The sequence below is a fragment of the Perissodus microlepis genome, chromosome 3, assembly GCF_051167445.1.
Source record: "Perissodus microlepis isolate ML-2025 ecotype Zambia chromosome 3, ASM5116744v1, whole genome shotgun sequence".
NCBI classification, from domain to species: Eukaryota; Metazoa; Chordata; class Actinopteri; order Cichliformes; family Cichlidae; genus Perissodus; species Perissodus microlepis.
This window is the reverse complement of record NC_140463.1, coordinates 34,386,782-34,407,374: the sequence shown is the minus strand read 5'-3', so window position 1 is coordinate 34,407,374 and position 20,593 is coordinate 34,386,782. Positions and strand designations below refer to the sequence as shown.

General features: G+C 39.8%; 1 protein-coding gene across 1 annotated transcript; it reads right to left on the bottom strand.

Moving 5' to 3' along the window:
• Positions 1-15,755: 15,755 nt before the first annotated feature.
• On the bottom strand, positions 15,756-19,956 carry LOC146391295 (cornifelin homolog B-like). The gene is made up of 4 exons (XM_084924163.1): positions 19,837-19,956; positions 17,480-17,590; positions 17,119-17,264; positions 15,756-16,189 (listed from the first exon to the last, which is right to left on the bottom strand). The coding sequence occupies exons 2-4, from the start codon at positions 17,586-17,588 to the stop codon at positions 16,049-16,051; spliced, it is 396 nt and encodes a 131-aa protein (XP_084780289.1). The 5' UTR covers positions 17,589-17,590; positions 19,837-19,956; the 3' UTR covers positions 15,756-16,048.
• Positions 19,957-20,593: the final 637 nt, after the last annotated feature.

Below are 20,593 nucleotides of genomic sequence, written 5' to 3'. Positions count from 1 at the left end.
GTTCAGCTTAATGCACCTTATATCAGTTGCACGGAAGTAGCTGTCTATGTAAGTAATCTGGGCGCTACAGCTTTAAGCAGCTGTGCGCGCTCCTGCGGACAGCAATCACTTTCTGGTAGACAAATCACTTTTTGGCACAATACCTGGAGCTAAGGGGGAAAATAATCGCATGAGTGCCACTGTTTGGCTGAAGAAGAATATAGTCGTGGTAAGCCAATCACATGACCACTTTAAGATGACAAAGCAACAAGGTGATATATACCAGCTTTTAAATTGTGTTGATAGGCCAGAGTCATGATAAACAATATATACGCCGTGTTTTTTCTTCAATAGTTTCATCACGTTTACTGTCTAAGAGCGCTAGCAAGCACTCTCTGCTTATGGTAAATGGTCTGTATTTGTATAGCGCTTTACTCAGTCCCTATGGACCCCAAAGCGGTTTACACTACATACAGTCATCCACCCATTAACACACTGGTGATGGCAAGCTACCATTGTACCCACAGCTGCCCTGGGGCGCACTGACAGAGGCGAGGCTGCCGGACTCTGGCGCCACCGGGCCCTCTGACCACCACCAGTAGGCAACAGGTGAAGTGTCTTGCCCAAGGACACAACAACCGAGACTTTCGGAGCCGGGCTTCGAACCAGCAACCTTCTGATTACAAGGCGAACTGCCAAGTCTTGAGCCACAATGCCCCCCCCCCCAAAAAAAAACAAAAAAAAAACAGCCCGTCGTTTTGGTGGAAAAATGTACCATGTCAACCAATCAAAAAATGATATGGCTTATCGTTTTTTCACTTTCACATGTTTCTCCCACTGAAACTTTTTGGGACAAACTGACAAGTTCAATTTTATATTTTTCATATCATTTTACAGAGCTGCCAGCTCCAATTTTGATGCTTTAAAATCTCACCACTACATGTAAACGTCTTGATCCTACCCAATTCAATTACCTAAAAAACTCTGATATGATTGAAGATTGTAATCAAACTGTTTATCAGAGGGAAAGTGTGATTTTTAGGACACCTGAGCCTAACATTAGCTGGCATAATGTTACCTTATAACCAGTTGCTGTTGTTTAGGCGGCTTGTTATCAACTGTCCAAAGACGGGAAGGTCACACGTCTAATCTGCTGACAATAAGTGACTGCAACAATATCTGGAATAAATAAACATGTTTATGTATGTTATTGTGTTTGAGCCCTGAGTTCAGTTCAAGAGATGAGGCTTAAGGTGAGAAAGAGTTGATGAAAATGTACATGTACAAATGTTAACTAGCCATATATCATTCGAAAGAGTTGTGATCTTTAAATTAAAAGCAACTTATAAGGTGTATGTCACTGATCTTTAGCCACAAAGGAAATAGGCAGAACGGCGATGTCCATCTCAGCCATTGTATTCGAGCCTGTTCTCACTTGGTCCGCATAATATACCGACGATTTGTCACGTCCCGAGGCGTTCCTCATGAACGCGCCGGGTTGTAGATGGAATCCAATAGATAGATGCTCCCAGCAGTAATACACCTTCCAGCCATGTATTCCAGCCCTGACCTTATTCCTAACCTTCCTACTTTTCAATAGTCTAGGAACTACAAGTAAACCAGCAGTTTGAGAGTGAAGTGTTCTTATGGGGTGATATGGTACTATGAGGTCTGGCGTAGAGTCAACAATCTGTCTCTGAACATGGACAAAACAAAGACATAATTGTCAACTTAAGGAGAGCACAGAGAGATCACTGTCCACTGAATATTGATTGATCCTCGGTGGAGGTTGTCAAGAGCACCAAATTCCTTGGTGTTCACCTGGCAGATTACTTTTCCTGGTTCATCAACACCAGCTCCATAAGTACGAAGGCCCAACAGTGTCTTTACTTCCTGTTGAAGCTGAGAGAAGCCCATCTCCCACCATCAATTCTCACCACCTTCTACAGAGGGACTATTGAGAGCGTCCTGAGCAGCTGCATCACTGTCTGGTATGGTAACTGCACCGTATTGGATCACAATACCCTACAACGGATAGTAAGAACAGCTTAGAAGATCATTGGAGCTTCTCTTCCCTCCATCACAGACACCAGCATTGTGGAGGACCCCACGCATCACACACACACTCTTCACCCTGCTGCCTTCTGGCAAGAGGTACCAGAACATTTGGGCCCTCACTGCCATACTGCGAAACAGTTTTTTCCCCAAGCCATCAGACTCCTGAACACTGGACTTGACACACACACAAATACCTTCATACACGTCACTACCAAGCACTTATCTGCACAGGCTCATACACACAAACACACCTTCATACATCAAGTTACTGTCATTGCTGCACTTTTCTGTTGCACGGTTGTGTCTGCATTGTCTTGTGTCTGTATTGTTCTGTTCTCTCTGGTGAGGTACTGTCTTTGTTTTGGGGTTTTTTTTTGCAATTTTTGCACAATGCACTTTATGTTGTCCTGTTTTGATTGTCTGTTTTAAATGTCATTTGTAGCACCATAGTCTTGGAGGAACACTGTCTAATTTCACTGTGTACCACTGCACATGGTTGGAATGACAATAAAGCCAGTTAACTTGACTTTAAAGTAAGATGGGGCCTGCTTATTATTATTATTATTATTATTATTATTATTGTTATTATTATTATTATTATTATTATTATCATCCTCACTATATCACCTTGTATGTGAGCAAAAGGATTTTGAATTAGATTCTGAATTTAAAAGGAAGAAAAGTCAAAATACACTCTCTTTTTCTAGCATTTTGGATACAGTTTGCAATAAACAAGCACACTGTTACATTGCAGCTGATGAAGCTAATCACGGAAATAGTTTTAAATTAGAATCTCTCACAGTGAAGCTGTTCATCATGCTCTGATGCAGCTAAAACCATGCAGACAGAAATGAGCAAATAGTGGTGCAACCACAGCTATCAAACCAGGGCACAACCTATGAATAAACACACACAACATGCCCCCATTTCTTCATATCAGAAAACTTCTCCAGCTTTGGCCTGCTGAATGTTAGAAGTTGTAACATTTTTGTTGCAATACAATATAAGATACAGATACCATATAAGACATCTTTACAGTTATTATCAATTTTTTCTTTGCTGCATATCTTTGCATATATCTTGCTTCCTATATTTAATGTCTTCGGTTGGTATCTGCAATGTAGAAAGTAATCAAAATAAAAACTTTTGACTTGTAGTGAATATACATACATACATACATATACAAAAAGTTTCCGATCTCAAATCTGTTTTCTGCATTATTCTATATATATAAGAAACAATGTGAACAGATGTGATAAACTTTCTTTTACAAGAAATCAAAATGTATGAAGGAAAAGTAGGAAATGTAAAGTGTGAAACTCTTCATTGCCATGGATTATTCATGAAACTGTGATGGTTCAAATTTTTCACACATACCGAGGTGTACATTAATGATTAATGTATCTGATATGTAAGTTACTTTAGTCGATGGAGGTGCACAATATATAAATAAATCCCTTATGTTACATTTACTAAATTTGAGTGCATGCTACTCCTCAGTAGTTGATTACAGCAGTTTTCTGAATTGCCAAAGCTCAAATCTTGTTCTCTAAGCTAAATTCTCAAAATCCTTAAAGAAACAACCGCCTGAAAGACGGCGAGTTTGTTGTTATTATAATAAAGAATACATGCGCAGGGGGGGCTTTTTAAAAAAGCACTACCCTATCACACATGACACCAATTGTATTCCCCCCCCCCAGCGCGCCAGCCGCCGGTTCTCTCTGGGGCCTCCCCGCCCACGGGTGTTTTTTGTCTTATGTGAGAAGACCTGATGTCCAAAACGTATTATTACTGTTCAAGAGTCTGATAGCAGTGGGGAGGAAGGAGTTGTTGAGTCGGGGTGAAGTGTGAACAGTCGGTGTTGGGGGTGTGTGAGGTCTTTGAGGATGGAGGCAGCTCTCCTCTGGACTCTGTGATGGTAGATGCTCTGCAGAGAGGGCAGCGGGCTCCTGGTGATCTTCTCCGCAGTTGTTATAACTCACTGCAGGTGTTTGCAGTCCATAGCAGTTGTGCTGCTGGTCAGTGTGCTCTCCACAGTGCAGCTGTAGAATCTGCTGAGGATCTTGGCCGACATACCAAATTTCCTCAGCCTCCTCAGGAAATACAGCCACTGCTGAGCCTTCTTGACCAGCTCTGTGGAGTTCAGTGTCCAGGTGAGGTCCTCAGTGATGTAGACACCTAGGTATCTAAAGCTGCTCACCTTCTCCACTTCATTCTTCAGGATAAACAGCGGCTGGTGAGGCCTCCTCTTCTTCCTCCTGTCTACTATCATCTCTTTTGTCGTATCAGTGTTGTGGGTGAGGTTGTTGTCCTCACACCATGACACCAGACTGGCCACCTTTCCCATAAGCCGCTTCGTCCCCTCCAGTGATGCGCCCAATCACTGCAGTGATTGTGATATATATTGAAACCGTTACTATAAGCCATTTCTTATGTCAATAAGAGAAGTAACAAAAAATGAGAACCCTAATTTCAGCAGATGCTTTGTTACCACTGTGATTTTCACTATATACTCATGTTTCTGTTGATTGAGTGAGTAGCTGGTGAGAAATCCTTTTTGTTTGTTTGTTTGTTTGTTTTTTGTTGTTGTTGTTGTTTTATAAAACAGGGTTTTAAATGTGTAACAAATACACACCCATGACATGATAACATTGTGTGGTTGTGAGCACAGCTATAACTGCTTTCATTGGTTTGATACATTGGCTGGAACTTCAGAGGTTTTGTGGGTTTAGTTGGAAGCTTTTCTTTTGTGCTTAGAGTTTTGAGAAGTTTACATGTGATTAACATCTGATGATGAGCTTGTTACGCAGAAAGTGGTCAGGTATGTTGGTGGAGAACAGTATTTTCTTCACTTTTTAAAACAGACAGCTGAACACAATCTTGTATTCTTGGGTCTTTACTTTACAATATAAAGCAATTATTGTGATTTGATTCTATATAAATAAAATTGAACTGAATAGTCCAACGTAGAGGACACGGGTGAGTTGTCATATTGTCAGGAGGTGAGGTGAGTTTTTTTCTGGCTGGCAGAAAACAAAAACTTCTATTAAAGCTCTTCAGTTGTTTCATACAAATCACCTTCCTACAACGAATTTAACATTCCTGGAAAAGATGAGCTTTCTAGCATTACAGCCAATTTCTTGAATTAGTTCGAATTAGCTATGGATATTGTAATTAAAAGGTTTCCTCTGCTTCTGTAAGCTTTAAAGATGAGAAAAAGAGGGAGAGTTAAATATATCTGCAAACTGTCAGAGGTGTGGTGGACGATGGGCAGATGTTTTCCTGTAAAAGGAAACTTAAAATCCTCTGAAAGGAGAAACACAAATCCACATTCTTTCAAACCTGTGTACACACAAAAACATGGAAAGGAAACAGAAGTAAACTTCCAACAAAGAAAGTGTTAAAAGTAAAAGTTACGGTCAGTGCCCACTTTAATGTTCAAAGTATTTTATACTCATTATTATATTATTTTCTCTGTTTTTAAAACTTGATTGATGTAGAGTATTTGACTCGTACTCTGTGTGGTGTATAACCACAGGAGCTGCATGTGTCTGAATGCAAAGCAGTTTTAGAAGAAAAACAAATTGCACAGATTAAGCACAGCCTCTACAGAATAATGCGGTTGACATGACTGATTGTCAACACCCACTGTTGTTTTGCACTCTGCCTGGATACTTCCTGGAACATTTTGTGGTTTGGGGTGTGACTTGAAGTGTGGAGAACAATCACAGATTGACGTGAGTCTAAGATATTGATGTGGAGAGTCTAACAATGTTTTTAAAAACAATTCATGCACACTTTCACTACTTGAGTTTGCAGGCTATAAAAAAAAAAGTTAAAAACTATCACTACACCACCAGCAACATAATAATGACCAAATATATCCTTGTGACAACCGAGAAAACAAGTATCTTTTAGTTTAACTCTTTCTGTGATGTACTGCTTATTTGGAACTAAAAAGGGCCACCCAAACACATGAGATACCATTAGAAAGGCCAGCGTGCCCTCTTTTGAGCACAATAGGACTTGTTAGAGTCAGTAGACTGCAGATTGTAGTCTGCAGAGTTCTGCTTTCTTACCCCTTCCAATTCAAGTGCATAATCATAGCTTTGGTAGTATGGAGCCAGAAAACTTTGGGTACTGAAAAATAGAAAATAGCATTGAAAGAAATAAAAAAAGGAAACTGGAAAACCAGCTGAAGTCTACAAATGTGTTATACACTGACTGCATGAAAATAGCAGGGAGTTTAGTGCAGAATCAATTTTTTTGTTTGCAGTATTGTGATAAAGTTTACAGTGATGCATTATGTGCGACTGGCTACATTTAGATTGCATCAAGGCTTGTAGACAGTGGTTTATATTTAAAATGATGGCGCTGGTTAGAGTCACTCAATGAATCCCACCTGTGTCCTAGATATTAGGGTATAGGGGTTGGAAAATCAGCCCTAGAACTCATACCTGCTCATGTATTTTTGAACTCAGCTGGCTAAATCCACAATGAGTAGTGAATTCTGAAGCAGAATAGGTCAGCTGACCACAGCCCACTCACAAAAGAATCTACTGGAGCTCACCAAACAAGTTATGAGGCTTATTTCTGAGCGATCCTTTTTTCCTATTCTGCACTGCTAGACCTGAGAGGCTTATCCCATTTACCAAATCTCACTTTAACCCCTGGTGCCACCACCATTACAACATTAACAGCAAAATCATTAATCAATTATGGCTCAGGTGAGCTATCTAATGTGACTTAGCTACAGTTGCAGCTTGGAATAAAAGTGACTGAACCTCTTTAAGTTTTGTGACGATATTTCACCTCTCATCTGAGAAGCTTCTTCAGTTCTAAAACCAAAAGGTTTTTAAACCCTAGTGGTGGTGTCGCTACTATTGTTCATGTACCTCATCACCTGAGCCAAGGTGTGAAGAACAGCGTGGGCCATTACAACACCAGAGGTTTCAAGTGAAACCACTGAAGACCTTGCCTCAGACTATCATGTGACCTACTGAGGTTACCAGATGTGAGGTGTCTGGGAAGGGATCTCAAGACTGCCTTGTATGTAGGTGGCCGACAGTTAGTGTTGCAGCCACCCCCCCATGTTGACAGATGGCTGTGCACAGTAGACATAGATTATGTTCTAGCTCTACTTTGGTTTTTGGTGCTGGTGCTCTTGAGCTCTTCAGATAATGATGTTAGCTCTCTTCTGTGTTTTTTCTGTCCCAGTCTCATCTCTGTGTGAGTCCGTAGTATCTTTTCTGTTCAGGTTAAGTCTCCGTGTTTCCTCACCTTTCTGTCTTTGTGTCAAGTCTGAATGTTTGAGTCAGTGCTAATAGTATATAAGTGGTGGCTTTACTTATGCATGTGTGTGCATGTGTTGCGCACAACCTTCAGACCTTTGAATGACCTTTGATTAGATTTATACATACTGAATTTAGTTCAGATGGAGGATCCGTTATTTAATGTTGCTTTATCCTGTCACTATGGAGAATAGAGCCTCTGTAGAATATTTGACTTGTACTTAATCACAGGAGCTGCCTGTGCCTGAATGTCTTCTAGGAAGGATAATGCAAAGCTGTTTTTAAGAACTATTCATACACACTGTCAGTACTTAAAGTCTGTCAAGGCCCGTTAAAGCTGTAACAAAAATCTGGATTCAAAAGCAGACTTGAGTGAGGTGTAGTGAAAAAATAATTTGACCATCAAAACCAAACAGATTTTCTGAGATTTATTGAAAGACATTTGAAACCTTTGCAAAGGAACAGCACAAACGGGCATAGAAGGCATAGAGTGCATCACTACTTTGAACACAGAGGTGGTGTGCCCGCCATAGATGGTGTGCGTGGCGAAAGGCGCCCGCTAGAGGTGGTGTGCGTAGCGAAAGGCGCCCGCCAGAGGTGGTGTGCGTGGCAAAAGGCGCCCGCTAGAGGTGGCGTGCGTGGCGAAAGGCGCCCGCTAGAGGTGGCGTGCGTAGCGAAAGGCGCCCGCCAGAGGTGGTGTGCGTGGCAAAAGGCGCCCGCTAGAGGTGGTGTGCGTGGCAAAAGGCGCCCGCTAGAGGTGGCGTGCGTGGCAAAAGGCGCCCGCCAGAGGTGGTGTGCGTGGCAAAAGGCGCCCGCTAGAGGTGGCGTGCGTGACGAAAGGCGCCCGCCAGAGGTGGTGTGCGTGGCAAAAGGCGCCCGCTAGAGGTGGTGTGCGTGGCAAAAGGCGCCCGCTAGAGGTGGCGTGCGTGGCAAAAGGCGCCCGCTAGAGGTGGTGTGCGTCAGTTCCCTATCTTTTTTTTCTTGGCCCCCGTTCGTGTTACAAGAAAACGAAGAGTTGGAATGCTCTGCATCTTTGCATTTAGCCATCACACACCATGCAGCTCAAAGATGACATTTCCTGTTTCTCCATTTCTCTTTAGGCTGATAATGATCGAGTCCAGCTGAATTCTCAGAGAATGAAGTGTTATACTGCGCATGACTGAATAGAAAATGTTTCCACATCTACAGACAGCTCTACGACTCATGCAGAGGAGTGACATTAACCTTCTCATTGGTTGAGAGCGAGAGCCTCCGCTGCTTTCACCTACCCGACTCGGCCACCTCAAATTTGGGTTCGACATGAAGTTGTCACTCCAATGAATGTTATTTCCTTTTTCCACCGTTGTGCTTCGTGGTATTTATTGCGCAATCTGCCAAAGGAGTAAAACGCGCTCCACCGTGCGCACGCTGCAAAATATCAAACTGGCTGGCTGTTCTTCGCTCTCCACGAGCACACTTTTCGTACACAGTCTGTGCGCTTTCACAGCCACAGAATGCTACACTTTACTAAGTTCTTCACCAGCGGAAGAGTCGTAACTTCTTATGATCTCCTGCGATGATTTCCTGTGTCTTCTTCTTGCTCTACTCAAAGCCAGAACAGAAAACAGTGACATTTTACAGCTTTGATCTCTGTCCCCGCCCCCATCTCTCCCTCTCTCTCTCTCTCTGTCCCTCCCATCACTGGTCCCTCCACTTGTCTCCTCCCGCTCTCGCTCTCTCTTGCTCGCCCGACCTATCGCCACTCCTCTCTCCCTACATGTCTCTGTGATAGGGTTTAACACTACCGTTATACCCTCTGGGCAGTACCAAAAGACTCCATGCAGCTGTTATTTCTAAGTTGATTTCATACTACAGGAGTTGGCAGTAAAAAAGGGTTCACAACTGAAAAAGGGTATACATTTAATACTATTTCATATTAGTTAACATAAATATAAAAAATGTAAGGTAAGAAAATTGTTATGAAAGTTATTATTTTTCATCTTGCACTAATGGTTGTTAAGTTATTCATTAGGACTGCGATGTGTTAATCACTAATCGGCTTGTAAGCCTTTTCCTTATCGATTGGGAGTGCCTCCATTCTCCACTAGGGGGCTTTCGCAACTCAAAATCACTCGTGATTCTTTCCCCCTGTTTTCAGAGGTGTAAGACCTGGATGATTGCCCAAGAATTTTGCATAAGCAAAGCAGCGAGCTTGTACTAACTGTAATGCAGCTTCCTGATCTGGCATCTGGCAATAATATAACTTTATACAGGTCTGGATAAAAGTAGCAGTGCTTTTAAAAGGAGTACTTTTTCTGGCTGGATAGACCCATTTCCCGCCTAAAATTTGAATGTTTTCCATTACAACTGAGCACCACTTCAATGTGGGTGGGCTTGTTATAGCAACCATAAAGCATCCCAAATGTACAAAATCTAACAACAGAGGACATCGAGGCAATGCTGCTCAGTCGATTTTTTTTTTTTGTCCAGTGACGTCATCATCAGAGTTTGATGGTCTTAAAATATGTGCTCATTTAGACAAAGAAGTAAAATGTAATAGTTAATTCAATTTATGTTTTAATTTTCAATTCGGTGTATTTTTTTATAGGACAAAATCACACCTCGAAGTGTTTTATATTGTAAAACAATATTTATATTGTTTACTTTTAACACTAACACAACACACATGCTTTATTTAGAAAATTGAAGTGTGCAGAACAGTCGCAGACTGACATCAGTCTAAGAGTTGATGTGGAGAGTCTAACAATGTCTTTAAAAATCAACTCACACACACTCTCACTACTTGAGTCTATCAACGCCCGCTAAGGCTGTAACAAAACGTTGAAAAGTTTTATCTAAAAAAACTATAAAACTTTTTAGTTTTATCTAAAAAAATAATAGCAACAAAAGGCCAGGATGTCCTCTTTTGAGCACAATAGGACTCATTGGGGTAGCTCAAATAAGTCAAAAGATATAGACCAAAAACAAATGTCCAGTAAAAAGGGACTGAAATGGATAGTTTTTGTTCAAACGACAAGCAGAAGCAGCCTAACGCTTTTGTACATTCCAACACTGCTCTCTACAGGGAAGAAGATGTTAGGACAGCCTGTTTTGTTTATCTATTTTTTTTTTGTCCTATCTTATATATCCCATCACAGACTCTCTCAGATATTCTCTGCAGCTTTTCGTTTCTGCAGTCATATCAGACTGACACTGTTTTTAAGAGCTGTTGTTGAGATTGTGGTATTGTGTTACACAATTCACACACATCATCACTAGATTATTACTCTGCATAAATAAATTTATGTTGGTTCATATTTTAAATACATTTTGTTACAAACTGACAAGTTCAATTTTGTGTTTCTCCATCACATCAAATGTTTTATAGATCTGCCCACACACAAATCTCACAGCTAGATGTCAGTAGACTGCAGATTGTATTCTGAGTTCTGTTTTCTTACCCCTTCCAATTCAAGTGCATAATCCTAGCTATGGTAGTATGGAGCCAGAACACTTTGGGGTACTGACAAACAGAAAATGAAAGGAAAGGAAACTGAAAAACCAGCTGAAATATACAAGTATGCACTGATTGCATGAAAATAGCAGGCTGTTTACAGTGATGCATTCTGTACGGCAGGCTAAATTTAGATTACATCAAGACTTGTAGACAATGGTTTACATTTAAGATGATGGCGCTGGTTAGATTCACTCAATGAATCCCACTTGTCTACTAGATTCAGCTACTCTTGCAGCTAGTCTAAGGATCTTGGAATGGAAGTGACTGGACTTTAAGTTTTGTGAGGATGTTTCATCTCTCGTGTGAGAAGCTTCTTCAGTTCTAAAACCAAAAGGTCACACCTTTAACCCTAGTGGTGGTGTCGCTTAAGAGAGTTGTTAACCCACTATTGATCATGCATCTCATCACAAGAGCTAAGATGTGAGCAACAGTGTGGGCCATTACCACCTGAGGTTTCGCGTGAAACCACTGTAAGACCTTGCCTCAAACTATCATGTGTCCCACTGAGGTCACCTGAAGCAAATGTGAGGCGCCTGGGAAGGGATCTCAATACTGCATTGTATTTAGGTGGCCAAGAGTTGGTGTTGCAGCCACCCCCTCTGTTGACAGATGGCTGTTCACAGTAGACACTGGTCACAGGCCTCTTTTACTCCTCTTCTGTCATCTATCTTCTCAGTTCAACAACGTGATTAGCGAGAATGGCAAGGGCCATTTCAGTCACTGTATTCAACATGGAGGGGCAACGTGGCAGGTCCACGCTCTTATCTCTGCATTTTTAATGGATTCAGTTTGAAAATACAGGAGTTTGTTGGAAGATGTCATTACATACTAATAAATGTATACACTCAACTACATCATTATTGTTTTCTACTTAATAAACTCAAAAATGAACTTAACGTAGCTCTAAGTATTCCAGTAATAACTTTATGTATTCAATTTCCTGACTGAGAGAAAGAACTAAGGTGGTGACAAAACAGTTGGGTGCAATTTACAGATTTCAGCTGATATTTTGGAAACAATCTAAGAAAATCTCATTTACGGAAACACATTCTGCAAAGTGATGCACAGCTACAACCAGATGGCTCTTCAGAGACCACAAGCATCTGATATCATGAGTGAAAGGAAACAATGCAAGTATGAGACCACCATTGACCTTTGTATGACGTATCCCCCCCCCCCCCCATTTTTTTGCTACTGGTGAGCAGATGTTCATTCAACACCAAAAAAACACATTAAAAATTAGAAGAAATTCACAGTGTTTTCAACAAACATCAGAAAAAACATTTCAAATTAGACCAATGGTAGGCCATTCTAGCTGAGATTCAGAGGAACGCAGAAGAAGTTGAGACCATAATTATTCGCCCAAAAGTGATCAGTCTGGTCAACCTGCTAATAATCCTTCAGAGAGTAGCCAACAGAATGACAGACGCTTTGGCATTAATGCCTTTAAGCAAAAAGTCGTAGAAATGATAGTAAGATTAGATGATCACTGTAGATGTTTAGCATGTACATATTTCAGCATGCCTCTCCCTGCAGGCCAGTGTAACTCTGATGTTTGTGTTGCTGGTGGTGCTATAGCTAATGGTAAGGATCTGGACAGTCATTTAAATAAGGATGCTGCTGCTGTTAATTGTAATTCTTCTGCTGTTGTTCTACCACGTTCTCCTGGTCATTTTGACATTTATTAGCTTCTAAAACCATCTAGCAATCATTGTGATGCAACTGACAACTCTGTGCAGAGGGGTGGTGGGAGTCGTTGGGATTAGAGCTAGAGATATAGCAGCTTTTAATCCCAGAGAATTGTGTCAGTGTGTTGATTTTAGAGAGACTGGTGTAGATAATCTAGAGCACACAGATTGTTGTAAACTCCTAAAACACTTACTGTGTGAAGTTGCTGGGGAAATGCTCTCTGAAAACACAACTGGACCTACAATCAAAAAGCTTTTGAATAATAGGGAAATCAAACAAACAAAACCTAAGCAAACAAAGAGATCTCTACTTATTGAAGGCCATGTTGGAAAAAAGGCAGCAGAGATCTGAGCTCTAGAGTGAGTCGGCTGTGTAGAATGTCTGATCTGTGAATTCTGTGAATATGACTAACTAAATGGGTGTAATAAAGGGGTGTGGAAAAACACAGAACAAGACTGACCAATGAAGCCTCAATTTAATTCAATTCAATTGTATTCATACAGCACCAAATCACAGGAACTGTCGCCTCAAGGCGCTTCATATTGTAAAGTAGACCCTACAATAATGCACACAGGGAAACCGCAAAACAGGAAAGTGGGGTCGGTTGATGGTCAAACCGTCAGCTTATAGAACACGAAACAGGAAAGAGGTTATTAACCAGAGTGGTGAAAATAAACTAACAGAAAGGAAATTTACTTGAGGAAAAAAAACACTGTGCAAATCAAAAGGCCAATTTAAGAAAGATTCCCACTATGTTCTACCAAGTTAAAAACAAATTCAACAAAGCGCCTTCAGTTATATTTATCATTTAAATCAGTCTAAAAAAGAAGTAGGTGTTCCATTCCACAACAGCAACATTGTCCAAATTAAAAATAGTAATGCTCATAAAGGCTCTGCTCTTCATACTGTCAGGATAAAGCAATATTAAATAACGGATCCTCCATCTGAAATAATTCCAATTTGAATAAATTCACACTGAAGACCAAAATAGTTGTCACACATGATAAAAAAGAATTAAATAATACATTGCCTGTTAATTAAACAACAGTGATTTAAAAGATTACATTGAGCTCAATACCACACTATTGTCTCTAAACATTTAGATCAACAAACTATCCAATTTAAATACCAAGGAATTAGAAATGCATGCTGGTAACAGGTTTTGATTCAGATTGAATGAAATCAGAGAGAACCAAAAATGAAGCCTAATTAAATCACCCATGAATTGGGGTGCGGGTTGTGCATGCTCACATGTGCACATACGTGCACGAGTAAAGCCACCACTTATATACAACTGGGATAAACTCAAATATTGAGACTTGATACAAGGAAAGGTAAGCAAACATGGAGACGTAACCTGCGCACAAGAGATACTAAAGAAAAACACAGAGATGAGACTGGAGCAGAAAAAACACAGAAGAGAGCTAACGTCATTGCTTGAAGAGATCAAAAGCTTCAACACCAAAAAACCAAAGTAGAGCTAGAACATAATGCCTTACCAAGACCAAAAGCCATAAGCTCAAAAATCTCAAAACTCTGGGTCAAAGATGCAGGGACCATAACAACTAAAGCTGGGCATACACTGTGCGATTTTTGGCCTTTTTTGAGACGGTTTCTCAGTCATGCGACCGTTTTGGGGATCGGCCCGAGTCTCGCCTTAATTGTGTCATCCATCGTGTAGTATACATGGAGTAACGAGAAGCGATTAACACCTCACGACCAGCTCCTGATCAGCAATAGTATGATCGCAAGAAAATCAAACCTGTTTGAAATCCTATCGCCCCTCATGAGGTTATCAACGCAACATCTCACACTGCGCACGCGTAATCAAGGAATGAAAGTGAAAAGGTGGAGCAGCACGTCAGTGCAGTGTGTGATCTGGACACAAGCGATGGAGGCACAACTTGTAGAACTTTGGCAAGCTCATCCGAGCCTTTCGATGAACGCGACTTGTCCCGAACTTCAGCTAGAATGAAAAAAAACCCCCACAAAGCTGGAGTTATTCTGCATCTTTAACCTGCACAGCTGCCTCTTCTTCTCTCATTCTCTCCCCTCCCTCTCCTGCTGCTACTTCAATAATAAGAAATACTTTTCTTTCTTATTCTCATTTAAAATGTCTAGCTTTTAATAAACAATTATCTGAATCTTACAACCAAAGTGGTCATCTGATGTAAAATGTATAGAAATTCATTATTGTATATAGTAAATATTAAATCTAATATATACTCTAATAAGCTATAGTACTTTTTCCTTTGAGAAGGTACAATGTGTGCAAGCTGCAATTCTGTTGAAGAAAGATGTTGAATGTATTTGATTACTGTAGAAAAATAATTGGTTTCTGTGCATTTGTTTTACCCTGGCAATAAATTAAAGTTGATTACGTCGATTAAGCATCAAGAGGCGGAGGGTGGGGGGTAGTTCCCTATTTTTTTGCTGGGAGTTGGCAACCCTGCTAGTTAGGTATATGTAATTACTGATTAGGTTGTTTGATATTTCCGGTAAGTACTGTTTAAAATACCAGAATTGGGAGGATGGTGTAGGTTTATTAGATTGATACATACCATCAAGATAGTGTACATCACTGTCACAACAGCATTTGTTTTCATTCAAAGGCTTTATGGCTTTTCCTTATAATACCTGGCGGGCCGGTCTCAAAATGCCCGGGCTGATTTTTTTGTCCCAGTCCAGTCCTGTGCTCACAAAATTATCACGACCACAAAAAACGTGAAAAGAGTTGGATGGACATTGCTGCTCAATCACAGCTGCCTGCTCAATGCTTTTCAATCTAGCAAAGTTGATGGTGGTGGTGTGTGTGTCTGTGTGAGTGAAAGACAGAGAGAGAGGGAGAGCGAGAGACAGATTTTGTGTTATAACCTTCATGTTATGGACGCACAGTGTGAGCACTCAGGTCCCATCAGAGCATCGGGCCGACTAGTGTGAGACCCTGTACGTGACCTACAAACTTCTAACCCCTGTGGTTCAATCGTACAGTTTGAGCAGGAGCTGAATAACGAGACTGAAAAATTTGCACAGTGTATGTCCAGCTTAAGGAGACAAAGTCCTCAAAAGAAGGGGCCTCATCTTAGGAGATTAATCAGTCTTTCACTTGATCATTTTAGGAGTTAAGCAGAGGAGGGCACTAGCTGGCCAGCCAGACCCAGCTGCCAAGGTGCAAATGACATATTCAGGGTTTGAAGAAACATGTCTCCACAGCTGAGCAAAAATGTACAACAAGCAACATATAATGGGTGAATATGAATAACTTTTTATTTCAGCAAATGTTAAGTTTAACTTGCGAAAGATTACAATAACAGTGAGCGTGTGAAATTATACAGATTTTGCTGGCCAGAGTAAACAAACGTTCTCAGTTGTATTATATACCAAACACGCAACCAAAACTCAAAGCATCTTGTTTTAACACAGACTCTACATATTGTATTGAACTACACAAGCATCAGCACTTTGAAATACTTGAAATGAACTTTGAAATACTGTTGGCCATCTTCACTCAACCAAGAGCCAAAATGGTTACATCCTACCCTCTGACAACTTGAGTGGTGACCACCGTTGAGGTGGCCGGCTGCATGTTGGCCCTGATCTTCACCTCACGATGCATCTGGCACCAGACACACTGGTAACACCAAATTATTTTACACCAGTCATCACAGCACGAACCCTGCAGGATGGAGAAGAAGAAGAGAAGAATAAGACATAACACAACCCACAACTCAACACAATTAGGAAACATGGGGTCCCCATGCTTGCCTGATTTAGAAAGGAGAGGAGAAAACGCCATCCCACAATTCATGAAAACTGTCAGTATAATTGGTAAAGTATGCAGATGATTTAAAAAGTAATTATAATATAATTTTCCAATTTGTGCCATAAGCTAGTGATTTTTCACAAGAGTCTGCACGCACACGCACAAAGCACATGCAGACAATTTATGTAAATTTTCTGTGTTTCCAAATTTGATATTTGATATTTCTCATTGCCATTGTTCCTATTGAAAACATGAAGGCATATAGGGAATGATACATGGGCACTGTAAATATGACTACAATAGACCTCTGACCTTTCTGCAAGGTCAAATAAGGTCAAAATTTCATAACATTCTATTTATTACTTATTGGCAACATTTAGGAAATAATAGTGCTATAAGGGGACTCAAAATATCCAAAAAAATTTACATCCAAATATCATGTCACATGTGACCTTTTTCCTTCTGACCTCATTTCTATATTGTACATCTATGTTTCTCTTTCAAGGTGACCCAAAATGTGTTATTTTTACTGCCTACATATTCTTAAAGTACATTGAAAAAACACAAAGAAAACAAAATATGAATATTTTGTTTTCTTTGTGAATAAATGAATATATAAAACTGTACAAGATACAGCACTGTTCATTAAAAGTAATTATTGTCCAGAGTGAGCTGGCTTGGCAGACGTTTATACTCTCAGTATGCTTCTTTTTATGTTGATTTTTGTAGGAAAAGCTTATCTTTTAAAACGAAATAGAATTTAAATAAAATAGTTTTTCACTCCTCGGTTTAGCTTTTAGCTAACAACAATAACCTTGACCCTCCCTCGCCCCCAGCCTTACAGGGATGCCGTAACGCTCTCTGATCGACTGGCGAAGCGTGCAGGACACCACGCAGCATGCATCACAGAGTGGGAGGCAGCAACACCACCCGTGCTTGTTGGCTGTATCGCACTGCATGCAGGGGAAAAACCAAAGGGCACAGCAACCTCGACAGAAGAGAAAAAAATATGCAGAGACACAAGTTTATTTCACTGTTGAATAAGTTCTCCTTCAACAACTAGCTTGTGCATCCTGTGTTTCATATGGTGACTTCAGTCCTAACTTCAGATGGTCAGATACTCAAGACCCTCTGAATAAAAGTCTGAGGAGACTGTTGATGCAAAAATCACTGCTGTTTGTAGAGTTTGCTAGATTAACTTACAAGTGCCCATATCAGCACAGCAATCACAGAGGCCAGTGCTCCAAGTCCCAAGGTGTTGATTAGTGCTGGAAACTGTCACTATCTGGGTGGGCTGCTGGTATTCAGCCATTTCTGGAGGAAAGAAGGTAGAAATAGAGATGCATTGAAGGGTTATAGTTTTAGTTGCTCCTCTGTACGGAGAAATCAAATGCTAGAATATGAAAAAGATAACAACATTACTGTCCACAGTGTGGATATTTTTACAAATTACAGTTTCCTGTTTCATGAAAATCCCTGCAATGACTATTGGCAGTAAATTTATGAGTACACCCTTTAAAACTCATAAATTTGCTAAAACCGAGTTTACAAACTGCATTCACAGCACATTTCAAATCTATAACTTTTATAAATTCACTGTTTCAAACAGTTCAAAGTCACACAAAATCTTTTGAGAGCATCCAAAATAATGCAGAGCGTTCAAGACGCACTACATCAGAAAACCAAAGACACTTTACACATTATTATTTGTCCTTGTGTAGTGATAAATACAAATTGCAGAAGCATTGTGTCAAAAACTAAAGTCATCCCATCATTGTTTTCTGTATACTTTATCAGTCTCTCATATTGTTGTGCATGAATTTTAGCCCACCTTTCTTTTCTTTGAAGTTTGTAGGTGTCTATTTATACAAAGGCCTCATTTTGGATACATTTTGCTCTAAACAAGCACACTTTGATACTTTGATGCTGCTAAAACCATGCAGACAGAAATGAAGAAATAAACTTTATCTTTGGTGTGACCACAGCTATCAAAACCGGGCAAAACCTATGAATAAACACACACAACATGCCTTCATTTCCTCATATCAAAAAACATTTTCCAGCTTTGACCTGTTGAACGTTAGAAATGGTAACATTTTTGTGATGTAACAGAAACAATATAAGACATATTTAGAGTTATTTATCCATTTTTTCTTTGGTACATAATTTCATATAATTTTCTTCATATATTTGATGTCTTCAGTCTGAGTACCAAATTTATGGTCGACTCAATGAATGCAACGTACCCAGGTCCTGTGACTGCCAACACAAATCATCACCATTCACCCCTGTTTTTGACAGTTGGTAAGACAAAAGGAAAATTTATGGCAAGTTTCGTTTTTGCTAACCATGAAGCGGTGCATGATAACTAAACACTGCCACTTTCGTCTTGTCTGTCCAGATAAACCTTCCCAGACTTGTGAACAGCAAGAAATTAATTAAACCTATGTCAATGAGTGAATACATAGGCATAAAGTCTAATTACACTATCACACATAAAAAAAAAACACAAGAAAAACTTCTATTAACACTCTTTAGTTGTTTCAAATAATCTAGCTTTAATAATAAAATATTTTTTTCAACTTTAAGGGTTTTAATAAAATATTTCCACGCCCTCTTATCTTCCTACAACAGATAGCTAAAATTTGGCATCCCTGGAAAAGACGAGCTTTCTAGCATGACGTACACTGTTTCTTGAATAGTGTAATTAAACAAAAAGGAACTACCTAAAAATTCAAGTATATTCATCCATGTAGTGATTTCAAAACGTGGTTTCACCATAACGAACACTACATGGTCTTCCTGTACCTCCTTAGCTTTTCTCCAAAGACATGCATATTAGGTTAAATGATGATTATAAATTGGCTGTATACTGAAAATGGTACATCTGTGGGTGTGAGTATGAGCTAAATAAAGATGTGATTTAAAACATGTTGAATGCTGAGCACAAGACTTGAAAAATGCTACATAAAAGCCATACCAAATGCATTTTAGGCCCATTATTTACAGTTATGAGAGTTTAGCTAACTTCAGGTTCAATCAAGCATACTAAACAGGGACAGGAGAGGCTATGTGTTTCTAACAAATCCTAAAGTTGGCATGCAGTTTATTTCTTGAATCACTCTCACGTTGGAAGCTGCTATCTGAATTCATTTATAGCGCAGACAAAGCGACGTCAGTAAACAATATTTCGTTGGGTACTGTGCCTAAGATGCTATCATGTAAAGGGTGTTTTTTTAGTTGTAGTGCATTACATGTTACACATAAAACCCAACAACTAACATTTACCAAACTCTGCGCTAATGCAGATTAGTTGTTTGACAGAATAGTCGCTAAAATGAGTTTAAAAGGCTAAACTTTAACTTCCTTTGTCCTCGTTGTGCTGACAGCAATGATAATTATCACAAATCCAGATCATGTTTTTCTTGAAGAAAGTACAGTTTTCCTTTAACTAACTCACAGCAGCTTACTGATGATGAAACTATATACCAACCAGTATCATATGTTCACAAAGACCTCACTGTTTTAAGATGTTCATTAGTATAAAAAGATCTTATTACCTTTTCTCTGGTTCTGTAGGCTTTGAAGATGAGAGTAAGAGCGAGAGGAAAATGTAACTACAAACTGTGAGAGGTGTGGTGGTGGGTGGGCTGAAGTTTTCCTGAAAATGAAACTTAAACTCCTCTGCAAGGAGAAACACAGTTCCACATACTTTCAAATCTGTGTACATGCACGGCTGCATAAAAAGGGAGACAGAAGTGAACTTCCAACAAAGAAAGTGTTAAAAGTAAAAGTTATGGTCAGTGCCAAATTTAATGTTAAAGTATTTTATTCTCATCATTATATTATTTGCTCTGTAATTAAAACTTGATTGATGTAGAGTATTTGAGTTGTACTCTGTGTGATGTAAACACAGGAGCTGCATGTGTCTGAATGCAAAGCTGTTTTAGAAGAAAAACAAATTGCACAGATTAAACAAAGCCTCTACAGAACAATGCAGTTGACATGACTGATTGTTAACGCCCATTGTTGTTTTGCACTCTGCCTGTATGCTTCCTGGAACATTTTGTGGTTTCAGGTGTGACTTGAAGTGTAGAGAACAACCACAGATTGAGCTGATGTGTAGAATCTAACAATGTTTTTAAAAACCGTTCACGTACAATGTCACTACTTGAGTTTTATTAGATCTAACTTCTGCTTTCGATACGGTAGACCATAATACTCTCCTAACAAGGAACATGAAGTTGGAACATGTAGTTGGCCTTAAAGGTAATGTTCTTTAATGGTTTAAATCGTATCTATCAGACAGATCCTTCT